Here is a 15,747-nt window from a genome sequence, read left to right as displayed (position 1 = left end):
GATTTTAAAAATCGCCGGAACTTTTGAGAACATTTTCAGTTAAATGATAAAAAAAAAAAATGCTACCAACCCGAAGAATCAACAGACAATCTGAATACTTAAAAAGACTTTAAAAGAAGGAATCTTTGTCTGAATTCTAAGAGTCTGAGTCCATCGTTTATATCTTCCGACTTCACGATCCTGGTGACATTCCGGAGCGAATTGGGAACGTTGAAAAGACGAACAGAATATTCATTTGTATTGCTTCGTTTCGTCCATTTTTCTTTTAATCACCTTCGGCATTTTCAAGTAAATTTTAGGAATGTTTTCTCTTCATTGCACAGCACGTGACTTTGTCATGTTTGTATTTGTTATTTTTGGCGGGAAAATCTTGTTAACAAAGACGGGCGGTCATTTTTTTTTTTTTAAATTACTATTATTCTTTCCTTCGGCAAATTGGATAGTATTTTAACTTCCTCACGAAAGAAGAGAATTCCATAAATAGAAGCAAAAGATGTTAATAGACTTACAACATGACCTTCCTCCCATTTTCCCGGATTCTTTTTTCTTTTTTGTTTCTGTAAGTGGAAACGATTTCCTCTCCTGATTTGACGCATGGTTCTTAGGCTTACTGACCCAAATTAAAGGAGAGGAAAAAATAACATGCTTGTCTCTCTTTGTTAAGAAGTTTTTCCCGCGCAAAAAAAGAAAAGAGCGGGAAAAATACATCATCAATACCTAACGTTGAAAGTATCTTCTCTTTTTTGTTCCTTAACTTGTTTTTGATAAAAACACCATCTTTACACAAGAAAGGTATACTGGTTGGCAAATAAGTTCACTAAGTTAACTGTAAATTGAATAGGTTAAAAAAAAACTAACAACTAATTAATATTAGGTTGGTGTAAAAATAATGTTTTTTTTTACCTTCAGCTCACAAGAGTGAGTGAGTACATTCCTCACATTTTTCAAATAATTAAGTATATCTCTTTATGGGACAAAACTGAAAAAAAAATGATTTTTTGATACAATGAAAAGTAAAACGTTAATTTATTTGTCCCTCAAAATAACTCAAAATATAGCCATTAAAACCTAATTCTCTGGCAACAAAAGTGAGTACACCCCTTACGAAAAGTTGTCAATATTAACATACAACATGTCAACTCTCAATATTTTGTATGGCTACCATCGTTATCCAAAACTGCCTTTACTCTCCTGGGCATGAAGTTTACCAGAGCTTCACATATAGCCACTGTAATGTTCTTGCACTCTTCAATTACAACGTTGCAGAGTTGGCGGATATTTGAGACTTTGCGCAACTCCACTTTCTGCTTGAGGATGCCCCAAAGATATTCTATTGGATTCAAGTCTGGAGACATACTGGACTAGTCCATCGCCTTTTAGCATTAGCCTATTCAGTAAAGCAGTGATTGCCTTGGATGTGTGTTTTGGGTCATTGTAATGCAATGCAACACTGCTCTGCGATCCAGTTTCTGAAGTGAGGGGAACATGCTCTGCTGCAGTATGTGACAGTACATGTTAGAGTTCATGTTTCCCTCAATGAAATGTAACTTTTTTTTGTATATTTTTGCACCAACCTAATATATAATGCCTCTCTCTTGTTACTTACATCTTTATCCGAACGTTCAACAAAATGAGTTGGAACAAATCAAACTGTAATGAATAAATAAACAAATAAATAAATAAATAAACAAACAAACAAATAAACAAACAAATAAATAAATAAATAAATAAACAAATAAATAAATACAAGCAAAAGAAAGGAAGCGCCGAAAATTTTCATTTTTTCTTTACTTGATATTCTATTTTAAGAATGTGAAAATAAGCAAACAATTAACTCGAAAATATAACGAAATTATTTATTCCAAAATACAACTCTAAAAAATAGATTATAAAATTTGAACACCCTATAAATTCTGCAATAAATAAATAAATAATAATAATCTATATTGAATTTCTCTTAGTTTGTCTGTCCGTTTCATTTTTTCTCGGAAACTACTAAGCTGATCTACTAGAATTTTCTATGGACGTTTATGATAATATGAAGCTGGCTAATCATTAGGGTATCTGTTCGGTGCAGTCAGGAACGAATAGAGATGAGCATTTAATGCAAAAATGAGCATAAATCTAACGATATTCAACGATCAATTTGGCATATTGACATAATGTACTCATTTTGAGTCAACGGACTATTACTTTTGTCAGTTTTTAACGGACTAAAAAGTCTAGTGATAATAAACACGGCCGAAACTTAGTTGCGAACCTAATGTCATCCTGAACCGTTTACTTGTTTGTCGAGGAAAATTATGTCCGACCATCTCCTGCTAAATAATCTTTCCATATAATCTTCCATTTCTTTTTTATTCGACTTGGAAGAGAGAAAAAAAGGAAATCACAGACATGTACCGTATAAAATGCCAAGCTGCTGCAAAGAATGTAAACTCCCTTTATCGTGCTAGAAATACACTCACACCTGATAGTATCTTGTCTGTCTACATTGCCACCATTCACCATTCATGGAATTTTGTTGCAACATATGGGCCGGTGTAGTAACCACTACGCTCTCTATTTGACAGAGTTCAAAAGGTGGTTCTGATCTAATAGATCCTGCACTGTCAATAAATCTTTAACCTCTGTCCCATCGCCGCAATATTGCATCGCTGTGCTTGTTTTACAAGTATTTTACTGGAATGTGCTTAGACAAACTTGTAGCACATACGCTCCTTTGGCGTAAATAGATCCGACTAATCCGAAAACCAGCGAAATCCCACCCCTCACTGTAAACTATCCCAGTACCGTAAAGCCTTCTACTTTAAAAGTTTCTTGTTTCCTACCGCTAGACTTTGGAGCCCTTTCCCAGTAACCTACATTCTTAACTGAAGTGAAATGCAGAAATTTAAATGTAATGTGAATAGACATCTCATTGCTCAACTCCCTGAAAGCATCGTCTTTAATTCACAATAACCGATACGTCTCGGTGATAATTTGCTTCATTCGGGTAAATTTTATTTAACAAAAATAAATAAATAAAATAAGAGCAACATCAAACTACATACATTGAGAGAGGCTTAGAATGATAAACATTTAAAAACAAATGTATCACTTGACGAGATATTAACAGATTGCAGCTAATTAAAACAATTAAGATTGAAAATAATTATATATATGTAGACCAAAAGTGAGGAATATTTTAGTATGTATTTTGTGACTCTAAAATAAACCCCCTGGGGTTCATTAACTCGGCATAAGCATACCAAAAATAATAGATCATTTATAGCGTTTTGATTTTAAAGAAGGCTACGTGTTTTCCAGAGTTTCCTGAACTCACAATTTTTTCTCATTGAAAAAATCTCAAGAATTCGATTCAAAATTAATAAATACGTTTCATGAAATATTTAAAACTTTTTAACACGTTGACTTTAATACAAATTGAATGCTTTAATACAAATTGATGTTCGAACATGGTTAAATTTGTGCTCATTTTTACATTGAATAATAATTCTTAACTGCGTATCGAACGGATACCATAATACTTAATTCACTGCACCTTATAACAGATGTGTACAAAATTTCAGCCAGATAGGCCCAGTAGTCCCCCCTCCAAAGTGGAAAGGACAGACTAATAGATACAGAGATAGTATGTATTATTAAGTGTGTGTATGTATATATATATATATATATATATATATATATATATATATATATAGTATGTATTATTAAGTGTGTGTGTATATATATATATATATAGTATGTATTATTAAGTGTGTGTATATATATATATATATATATATATAGTATGTATTATTAAGTGTGTGTATATATATATATATATATATATATATATATATATATATATATATATATATATATATATCTTCTAAAGTAATAACTTTACTCAGATTGCGACTCCTTGACTCCAACTCCATAGTTTTACTAGCCATAGCCTTATTTTTTTAAATTTGTTTTATGTATTAAAATTGTATTTATTAATTTCTAATTAGTTAAGTTAATAACCTTTATTTTCTTTTTTTTTTTACTTGTAGCGAAAGCAACATGGATAAGGGTGTCATCCATGTCCGGCCACAATGCATGCAAGGGACAATTCGATGGCTTCATCCATACGGGGCTATCCGTCTCCGACTGAGTCCCAACAGTCCGGGTGGAAAGTTTCGGGCTTGCTTCCTGATCCGAACACAGTTCGTGTCGATCAAAGTTTCCGAGGAGACACCGAACGAAATTGCCGGCTTAAAGACACTTTTTATCATCCGTAGCAACAACTCAGTCGAACATTGTCTCACGTCGGAATCGGATCCCGTGATTTTGTACATAGAGCCGGAACGTTCATATGAATACACGGGACCTCCAAAAGTTGAAATACAGCATGAAATTGTACAGCTCCACAACCAATTTGATCCGATGGGAGGTAAGTTACTATTACCGCTTTCATTGCAGGAGTAGCTGGTTTACAACTAATTCATCACTAGGGCCATGACAACAGCATATTATTTTCATTGTTTTGACTCTTGAGTGTTATATCCGACACAATTAGACACGGTTAATCAACCGAGAGCCACATCACTCTATATACAAGCGTATAAGATATCAACGGATACACACCCGAGAGTCAAAACAATGAAAAGAATATGCTGTTGTCCTAGCCCTATTCATCACACATTCAAATATAATAAATATAAAAATACCCGCCTAAATATAGATCATACTATAAGCATTTATTTAATGCTATTATTGTCAACTTTTTTTTTCAAACAACTGAATGATATAGTTATTAATAAATGATTGACATTCAATAATCGGCCAGAAAAGCTGGAATTCAAAAATAAAAATATATTACGCAAATAACAGTCAGATTTAAATAATTTAAATAAACTCAATTTTCGTTAAAAACAGGCAAAAGTTATAGTCGTTGACTTCGAATGAGTGTTTTATGCAAAACTTATCTCTAAGTATGCATCGAACGAATATCACAGTCCTTATCTCGCTACACCTTATAGTAACGGTCCACACAAAAAAATCGGTCAGATCAGCGCAGTAGTTTCCGAGAAAAAACAAACAAACTGGAACGGACAGATAGACAAACAAAAGTAAAAGTAATATAGACAGATTTATTTAGGTGTTCAGACTAGTGATTGGATCGTATACCATATCATGTCAACATATCTTTTATAAAGGCTCATCCCTCCAAAAGATGGATGCCTTTTCCTCCAAAAAATGGTATCCCACCCCTTCAAAGATTTCACCCACAGTATCATTAATAGAATGCACATTACCTTCTCCAATTCAGACACATCTACTATAGATACACTCCCGTCTATCCCTAACGTCGTACAATAATATGTAGGAATGAGTTGTTTATCGTCTATTTACAGGGTTGAACGATAAAAGTATACGCCTAAACAAAACAATATTACAGCTTTATTTTAAAACTTCAATTAACTTGATTATGAAGTAAAGCTGACATTTATTCAATATAGCAGCCTTCAGCCTCAATCACCGCCTCGATATGGGTTCGGAACTGGGAGAATTCCTTTTCCACAAGCGCAGGCGGGAGCTCGGCGAATACTCGGCGGATGGCGGCGATCGGGCTGGCTTTGGTGTTGCGTGGGAGGTCAGTCATGTTGTTTATATTCTTGACGAAACGAACTAGTCCAGCGGGTTCAGGTCGGAAGAGAAGGGGGGGGCAATGACAGAAGGGTACAAAGTTGTAACATTCCTTCTGAAGCCAAGCCTGTGGCCTCTTTCGACTTGTGGGCTGGCGCCGAGTCCTGCTGTAACACCCAGGGTTTGTTAGCGGCCACCTGATTGCAACAGGGGATCACCACACTCTTCAGCACATCCAGGTACACTTTGTTGTTGACTTTCAAGCTGACTGAAGATGTGAGGTAGCATAATGTGGCCCTCACTTGAAACCACACGAAAGACCATAACTGTGACCGGAAACTGCGTTGAGCTATGCCCTCAAGCGTTGAACCGTCTGGATTGCATTTTGGGAGTGCTGGCAATGGTCCTGTTGTCATAACTTGGATCGGTAGAGATCATGAGTTCTACAGCGGGACATCTCCGATCTCGCTCATTGAACATTGTGTCACTTTCAGACATGATAGAAATCTCCTATCGCTCTTGGGATTTGTACACAAATGGTCAACTAGTAAATGGTCTGCAAAAAAAAAAAAAAAAAAAGAAAATTCTGTTTTTATCAAACTGAAATAGAATCATGCAGTATTTTCTATGGTGACAACTTTATCGTTCCACCCTGTAGTAGGTGTGTATAATCCTAAATGGGATTCACAAATATTCGGCAGATTTTTATCGCTGAAGTTTTCTCAAATATGATCTCTATCAAGACAATCTCCAGACTAGTCTTGAACTGAAGATGACTATTACAACTGAAATCCGGGAAGTCACTTATATTTCATATCGTATTCAGATGTGCTTGCAGCGCATTGGTGCACATTTGGTGCACATCATTGAACAGCAAGAAAGTAAAGACTATTGGGCCACTGAAACTACATGGACGAGTTCGGCATAGAATAGACTTTATTTGTATCAAATATGTTAAGATTGCAAATAAGGATTGGGAATTAACGATTACATATTAGTCATTCGACTGACATCTTATTAATCAACCGAAACTTGTAAACACTTTGTTAATAAAAGCAACGGATCAAATGCTAAATATTATCATGCGTCAATAGCTTTGTCTCCACTGACCTTTTCCCCTCCTCTTGCTCTCTTTCTCTTTTTCACTCTTTCTATTCTTTCTCTACCAAAGACCTTGTCACCGAATAGTCTTTATCGCCTCATTCAACCCCTCATACTTCCGTTCGACTTTGTGCCTCGCAGAGATAATCTCTGTAAATACTCAATTCGATCCTTAACAGCTTTCTTTCGAACTTTGACCCAGTGTCAGATTAGGCAAAGTTTAGTAAACAGCGATAAGGAAAATTATTTACGGCTTCTGACATGAATGTATGCAGTTTGAACACACACACACACACACACACACACACACACACACACACACACACACACACACACTCTCGCTCTCTCTCTCTCTCTCTCTCACTCACTCACTCACACACACACACACACACACACACACACACACACACACACACACACACACACACATACAAGTGAACCTGAATATTCCATGTAGTAGCAAATGTTGGGAACATGTAGCAGAAAGAACAGCGAAGGTGATTAAAAGAAAAATGGATGAAACGAAGTAATACAAATGAATATTCTGTTCGTCTTTTCAATAAGTCGTACACCATCAACTATGACGATGAAATTTTTACAGCTACATACCTAGAAAATGGGGCTATCAAGCCTGGCATAGTGATATGGGACAAGGAGAAAGTGGCAACCCTAGTTAAAGTAAGCGTCCCTAATGATGCTGGCCTTAACGGAGCAGAGGGGGAGAAAATAACAAAATACAAAGGACTTATGTACGACATGAAAAAAAATTAGAATTTTATGAAGGTATCAAATCATATCAGGCATTATAGAAATAACCGGGCTAATGAAAAAGAATTTCAAAACTATCTGGCGAATATACCCGGTGAACCAAGTGCAAGAGAAATGCAGACAATAGGACTTAAAGGGACGGTAAGAATTTTAAAATGATCGCTCAGATGGAGTAACTAAACAAATGGGAGAATGTTTGGCATCCGGTAGAATGCCCCTATCGCCAGGAAAAACGAAGTGATAAGAAAATTAAAACAAAAACGTCAAAGAGTATACAAAACTAGTAATGGAATTTTTTTTTATTATTTTTATTATATCCTTTTTTTGTCTTTTTTACTTTCGCAATGTCATTTCTTCCTCTTTTCCTTTCTTTCAGTGTCTTTTCTATTTTATCTTTTTTTTTTTTTTACTTTTATTGACTTCTTCCTTTCTCTGTTTCTCTCAAGTGACAATTTTTTTTCCTTTGTTTTTTTTTGTTTTTAATTTTTTTTCAGGGTCCGTTTTTTTGTTTCTTTCTATCACTTAAGCCTTTCTTTGCTTGAATGTGTCCTTGCTCCCTGTCCTTCTTTCCTTTCTTTCGTCCAAGCAAAATTCGATAACGGACAAACATACATACAATTCTTGTCTATTTAATCCTTGCACGAAACAGAAACAAAAAGAAAGAGTACACACACCCAAGAAAATGATGTATTTATAAATAACTATAAGAAAACACAGAAACAAGTCCCGACCCCATATACACACGAGCAGATCCCCATCCCTTCTTCAAAGTCAAGTCTCGAGCAGTTAGTGAAGAGGTTCGGGCTGGGGGTAGCCGGCATTGCCAAAAAGCGTGTATTTCTCTGAAGGAGTGTGCAGAACAGAACGTTTTTCAAACTTTCCCACACTCTTCGAGGCCGGTCGTTAGTGAGTACGTGCGTGTCTGCGTGAATTTATACACTGTGTGTGTGTGTGTGTGCGTGTACGTAAACGTGGCGCGTTTCGCCGTTTCCAATGAGGTTCGTCTTGTAACAGTGCATCGGCTTCTCTCCTCCAGGCATTTAGCAAAAGAGAAAATTGTTCCCAGCTGTCTGCGACTCTCCAACTCCTAAATTCGTCACCTCATAGCACTCTTACCAAGTTCTTCGTAGCTTCTGCCACTGTTGCTGTTACTAATTCTATTTTATTTATTTATTTATTTATTAATAACCTAACCTGGGTGCCCGGTGTTGCCCGGGTGTTTGGAGGTGTGTATTGAGCAAAAAAAAAAAAAAAATTGGTAGTAGGTAGACTCGAACCCGTACCGCGAATAAGGAAAAAAAAAAACAAAAAAAAAAAACGTAAAAAGTGACGTCTTTGCTGTTGTATCCATCGCCAAACCGGAAGTGACGTAGGTTTAAATTAAGGCTAGTCAATTGAAAAGAAGGGATGACTTTCGAAAATATCGGCGAAAAAAGCGACCCCTCCCTGTAGAAAAGTTGAGGGTGAAGGAATTATTATTTTTTTTTTTTTGCCAATTTTTTGATATTTGCTTCCAAACGATACCAATCTGGTGAAAATCCGTTGCCTCTGTCGAAAGTTTTAGGCAAACGTACATACAAACATACGTGCATACATTGAAAGAGACAGGTGAGATTTATATTATAGACCATACGAAACCAAGAATCAAAATTTGGTTTCTGTTCTCCTACACGTCATCTTTTCTGTCCTCAGTTGGTGCAGGAGAAGTATCTTCTAGACTGGGCTAATTTTGCATATTTGTCCCAATTCAAAATATCCTATTTTCAAGAGCTGAATTTTCCGCACATTACAATCCGAGAATTATTTTCTGATAATTAATCATAAAGTGTGCACAGTGACAAGCAGAGAAACAAGCAAGATTTACAATGTTTTAGTTGTGCATTGATAAATATTATGCCACCCTTATCAAACAACACCTTTTGCCAATATATTGTAACGTTTTTTTTATTTCTTTCGTTTTTTCTTTTTTTGAAATTCACTTTCGCTCATTTTTACATTTGCAGATTGCCGACCGTGTTCAGACGACGAACTTTTGCGCGCATACTGCTCCAGTAGCTTTAGTGAGTATTTTGCAGAAGAATATAATTCAAAGAACTAATATATATATATATATATATATATATATATATATATATATATATATATATATATATATATATATATATATATAAAGTTATGAAAACATATGTGACAATTAAGCTACACAGATTATTCCGCGTTTCATTCTCGTGAAAATTCGTCAGGCTTATGGCATGAGCCTGAGGAATTCTTACGAGAATGAAACGTGGAATATTCTCCGTAGCTTAATTGGCATATATATTTTCATAACTTTCTACCTATGTATTGAGCACTGCTGAAATAAATACTGAACATTTACGCATAAAATTATATCTTTGTATATTAATTTATGTGATTAAATGAAGGAGTAATATCTATCTACCTACACACACTCATATATATATATATATATATATGAGTGTGTATGTTGGTTGGTTGGACGCATTTTAATGATAAAGGAAATAATCAGTCTACAATCACATTCTCTTAAGAATTCCTCAGGCTTATGCCATAAGCCTGACGAATTCTCGTAAGAATGAAACGTGGAATATTGTGTGTAGCTCAATTGCCACATATATTCATAACTTAGTATAGAGTTATTTTATTTCGGTGAACGCGTCTATATTTTTTACTTTCAGTCTTACACATGTTTTGCAACACGTAACGAAAGATATTATCTTTAGTTTTATAGAATGCTATTCAAAGACGATGATTTATTAACAATAAAAAGCAAGCATATTATAGCGATCGTTATTGGAATGTATCCAACCAGTGAAGTCGTAAACATAAAATCATTAAGTCTGATACTTGCACGACATTGTAAGGGAGATATCTTTAAAATATATTTTTAAATAAACTCGTACATAATGTCAAGGCATATGTTTGTTTAGGTTCGTGTGTGTGTTTTCTTTTTGATTATTATAACCTCAAGTGCATTAATTTAATTTATTACAAAAGGATACACAGGATAAAAATTATCTGCCCATATCGTCAGATGATTCAAGTTTATATATATTTTTGTAAGTATCAAATATATGCATATGTAAGTGTATGCATTTGATTAGGGAGTATTCTACAGTATTACCCCCAGTCAACGTCTTTTAACTGAGGACAGAACTGTGGGGTACTTCCTAGCCTAAGGATTCAGATTTTCCATATCTTCTTTTATCGATCCTGTCATTTCAGAAATTAATGAGCCAACTAAATTTGAAACAGTATAATAAAGTAAAACCGTACATGATACTTAAATCAGCCCCTACATTAATTTCGAAGTTGGGCCAATTTCAGTTTCAGCGGGAACAGGCACTCATTTTTTATGCTCCGCCCCAAAACGATTTATTTATACAACAAGCGTACAACTGTCTCTGTCTATACTCATATTTTATATATTGTTCTGCATGTTTTTTTTTTTCAATACTTGTATCTGTGTAAAATAGTGTGTGTATTTTTACTCTTTTCAAAAAACATTCTTGCATTTTATGTTTTCATGTCATTTTTCGAAAATATAACGACCTTTTCATTTTGTTTCCTTTCTAGTCGTGGAGGGCGTGATGGGTAAAGTGAAAGACAACCAGGAAACAAAGACGACCGTCATGGAAATCCACATTTCCCGACAGGTGCACGCCAAAAACGCAATGTTTTACCGCCGAAGACGAAAAGGTCCCTTACTCGGGACAGTCCATATCCCTATCGAGTGCGGGGTCACTCGTGGCACGGGAGTCTTCTTGTTCATGGGCCGAGAACGATTCGACAGGCTTCACCTGACATGCGCCCCTTATCTGAACCAATGGCGATACCTGCTCGACAGAATGCGACACACGGGCGCCCTCGAATGTTCGTACGATTGAACAAAGACGTAAATTTTCGGAGTGGCGTTTTGCTTCTAAATTTTTTTTTCAACCCTTTTCCGAATAATTAGCCACGGTTAATGTTCGAGAACAAGAAGGGTTGAAAACGAAATAACTCGACAAATCGTTGAAAAAATCGGTAAAACAAGTTTCCAAAATAATCGACAGGAACGAATATTCCTACGATGCGTCCATCCAAACTGCGTTTATCACTGAAAATGCTATTTCAAACTTAAACGTGACAAACGTAAGCGAAACTCAAATGAACGAAAAGCGCATCTCAACGGGAACAACATGCCGGTTAATCTCTGACGCAGTCGAAAATTTTTTTTTTTTATTAACGATAAACAACAACAACAACAACAAAGGAATAACGGGGGAAAACCCCCAGGAGTATAAACACACCGATTACTGAAGACCTCACCTTCAATCAAGGTACTCCAGACACAACTGAAATTACGTCTGTTCTAGCTGCATACGTTTTGTATTCAGTGACTCTTGGCCCAAGTCGGAACATGAGAAAAAGACGATACCGGAAAAGCACTTCTATCGTCGTAATTCTTGAAACGATAGAAACAAACAATTAATGCTGGAAAATATGATCAAATCATCCTCTTACGCAGTATTTCTTTCCAGGCGAGTGATGACAAAGAAAAAAAGGAATCCCTTTGACGTACATACATATATATATATATATATATATATACTCACATGAACGGAAACATGACCGTGGACCAAAACAAACATATAAATAATGTGTATGTATATGTTTATATATTTACTTACCTGGTGGAAAGAGTGGATAGTGTTCTTAAAAGAAAAAAAATGAACGGGAAATCCATCCGATAAATCGGACTGTTTGCCACATAATCGATGGTACGTACACACAAACAGCTAGATACAGACATACACACATATGTACCGAGATAAAAATTATATATATGTATGTGTGTGTGTGTGTGTGTGTGTGTGTGTGTGTGTGTGTGTGTGTGTACACATTAAGATCAACTGATCTCTTTTATCATGATTTGAAATCATGTTTATTCTCATGCAATACATTGAAGTGGATAATTGCCTAATTATTGATCTCTCCGAAACTACAGTATTTTATTGAAAGGTTCAAGGGACCAATCGTACATTATTCCCAACGTTTGGGATAAAATAGCATTTTTACTTCAATGGAGTGATAATGATTTGTCTATATGTAAAAAGATGGTCGCATTGAATAATCCACAAGTACGCATAAGACTGTAGAACTTGTTTCAGTTTGCAATAAAATCTTAAATATTAATCAATAAAAAGAGAGCACATGAAATGACTTCAAAAGTTAAAACTTAAAAAAAAAAAAAAGATAAATTCCTTCAAGGTACATATTTCTGACAATGTGATAAAAATATACTTGTGAGAACTGATTTGAATTATCGTCATTGTAAGCTACAATTTTGACAATCTTATGTGCATATGGATTTTATTCCAAAAATAGGCGCCGCCTAGCACGTGGCGCGTCATACGATCGCTTAAGCTGGCGTTAGTCTTAAACGGACTGCCTTGTGTACATGTAGACAATGTGTGTGCCATTTTAGTCTCATTTTGTGAATCATATTGGACATAATGACATGAACGATAATTTTTGTCTCTATACACCGCCCCCTACACACAAATAAGTTGGAAGTGACGAAGTGGTCACGAAGCAAGTACTGTGATTCCTGAACAAAACCTAGCAAGGATGTAGGATTACTTCTTACCATTTCTCACCCCCCCTCTCTCTCTTTCTCTCTCTCTCTCTCTCTCTCTCTCTCTCTTTCTCCCGCTCTCATATATATGATAGAAAGAATGGATCCGTTTGAATTTTATGAAACACCATATTTACTGCCATATATTATACAAGGTTCACTAAAACTTGGGGTTTTATTGAGGCACTTCTCATGAATAGAAATATCTATACATCTAACAGATCTGTTACGAGAAATGTGTGCTAAATGGCATGGATCTACGATATATTTTTTTTTTTCATTAAGAAATAACACCTTACAAATTCAGAATAAATTTTATATATATATATATATATATATATATACTTATTTGTTTTTCATAAGCATTTATACGTCGCTACACATTCAAGAGTATATTAACATGGAATTATATATATATATAATTCCCTGCATAATCATTCAATTACTACATTTCATTAAATGTTAAAATACGAATAATACAGGACAAATATAAACAGCTTTTGAGGTCTCCAGTACTATACCTTTTCTCATTCCTTAATGTATTTTTGGTTAAAACAATTTTCTGATTAATCTCCTTTTTTCTTAAGTTGTTCTCAACCACCACAAAAGCCTTTCCTTAATAAGTAACCTTACTATCATCATATGAAATGCTTGTTTACCCGTGTAGCCACTGAATCTACCATCATAATGTTTGTTTTTGTTTTATTGATTTTATTTAGACCCATTTTGAATTTGAAACCTACGTTAAGAATCCATTCATTAAATACTTTAAAAAGTTTCTATCATTTATTCATTTATCGTAAGCATTTCTTCATGTTTGATAGAAATAAACTTCAGTCTATCCCTGCCTTGTCCATCATGTTTCCGTCAGGAATGTCTGTCTTTTTCATGGGAATCGCTACAGACAAGCCACTTTATATTAAAAGCTAAGTAACGCCAAGATAAAAAAAAAAAAACTCCTCAACAAAAAATAGCAGATGGATAGATTCCGACCCAGAGAACAGAAATTCTTCTCCCTTTGCCAGAAACATCACTCATGGAATGTGAGGACTAAAGTAAAAAAAAAAAAAAAAAAAGGGAAGCGAGAAAAACCGAAATTTCACTTTCTACTCTCCTTACCACCGTTCAATAACATGAGATAGGCACTTTGGTGATCGTCTCCTGATTAGATGTGATCCTGCTTGGGATTTACAATTACCGGATTTAACCTCCCTTTCCCCCAGATTTTTATTATCTCATTTATAACATTCCTCGAAAAATTCCCCAAACTATTTCAGGACTCTGTCAGTTATTACTGTTACGGATATCCATATATGTTTATCATCGAATGGAGATAAACAAAAAAAAAAACCCAAAACCAAAACAGAAACCGTTAGACATTAATGACTGAGACTATTTTGCTAAGTAAGCCACAGACTGAAGTTGTCCATAAGAGTCACTTTTAAGGTGTCACTCTGTTATGTTTTTTTTCCAGAACATCAATGCAATGTTCCGATATCAATTTCATCCATGTTCATTTTCTTTTAAGTTCTACCATTTTGACTACAAAGACATAACGTCTTAGTGTCAGAAATCATACTGTTTTATTCGTCTTTTAATTTATCGTACATCAACCTTTTCCTTTTCTTTTGTTCATATATATATATATATATATATATATATATATATATACTTACACCGATTGCTTATATTAAATTTGACTTATGGTAGACCCGGAAGTCACTGGTGAATCATATTAAAATTGATCAATATATCTATGTATATATAATTTGTAGTCATCGACATACAGCCCTGTTTCGTTGTATCACAACTGATCAGTGCCGCTAGACTAGCACCCCTTCCAAGCCATGGATTGAACCTAAAACCATTGCGTTGATAGTCGGCAGTTCTACCGATCGAGCCACGGAAGCCGTGCCCGCAAATAACCTCGCCAAATATCTATTTTTAACAAACATTTGTCTACCACTTTTATAGTGCTAAAACCGCTTATTTATAAACAAACAGCGAGCCTCGCATTTATCGACTAATTTGATAAAACTTGTACGATCTCTCCAAGCAAAGTTCCTTGTTAATACATCGTCTTTGACAATCTTATTACTATCGGCTGCAATACTGAATTTAGTTGCGTTAAAGGCTACTGTAATTTTCAACCGAACGAATTAGGGTAAATTAATAATTAATATTAGCCTTTACTTGCTGAATCGTTTAGTTGATTCAGCAGGTTGAAGTTGAATGGAGCCCGTGACGCAGTGTATAGAGACATTTAGTCTCCATTGTTTCAGGTGAGCATTTTCTGCAGATAGTGGTTTCAATCCTATCGAGGCAGACCAGAGGATTACTTGTCAAAAATATGGTGAGACAACAACTATGGAAGCAGTAATTACTGGGGATAAATTAAAAGGCTCACCATCCTTATCTTATCCGGGTTAATCACCTGGAAAAGTTAATAAGGTCAGTTGAATGTGGTGAAAAAATAACAACTAAGATGAGGATAACAGTCCACAACAAGAATGAATGCAAAGAAACTCACATTTCACTTAAAATCATCAAATATTTAAACATATATTTCAAGCTTTAGAATTTATTTGCATATATATAGTTATATATATTTTCATATATACGAC

General features: G+C 35.0%; 1 protein-coding gene across 1 annotated transcript in view; it reads left to right on the top strand.

The window, feature by feature from the left end:
• LOC145285988 (meteorin-like protein) overlaps positions 1-11,615 on the top strand; it is a 45,156-nt gene extending 33,541 nt beyond the window's left edge. Inside the window, exons 2-4 of the mRNA XM_080134579.1 lie at positions 4,041-4,420; positions 9,489-9,545; positions 11,080-11,615. Of these exons, the coding sequence (XP_079990705.1) occupies positions 4,041-4,420; positions 9,489-9,545; positions 11,080-11,390 (748 nt within the window). The 3' untranslated portion in view covers positions 11,391-11,615. The remainder of the gene's footprint in view (positions 1-4,040; positions 4,421-9,488; positions 9,546-11,079) is intronic.
• The last annotated feature ends 4,132 nt before the right edge of the window (positions 11,616-15,747 follow it).

Source organism: Euprymna scolopes, chromosome 10, assembly GCF_053919585.1.
Source record: "Euprymna scolopes isolate OS-2025 chromosome 10, ASM5391958v1, whole genome shotgun sequence".
Classification (NCBI taxonomy): domain Eukaryota; kingdom Metazoa; phylum Mollusca; class Cephalopoda; order Sepiida; family Sepiolidae; genus Euprymna; species Euprymna scolopes.
Note: the sequence above shows the minus strand (reverse complement) of the source record. Positions and strands in the feature narration are given on the sequence as shown.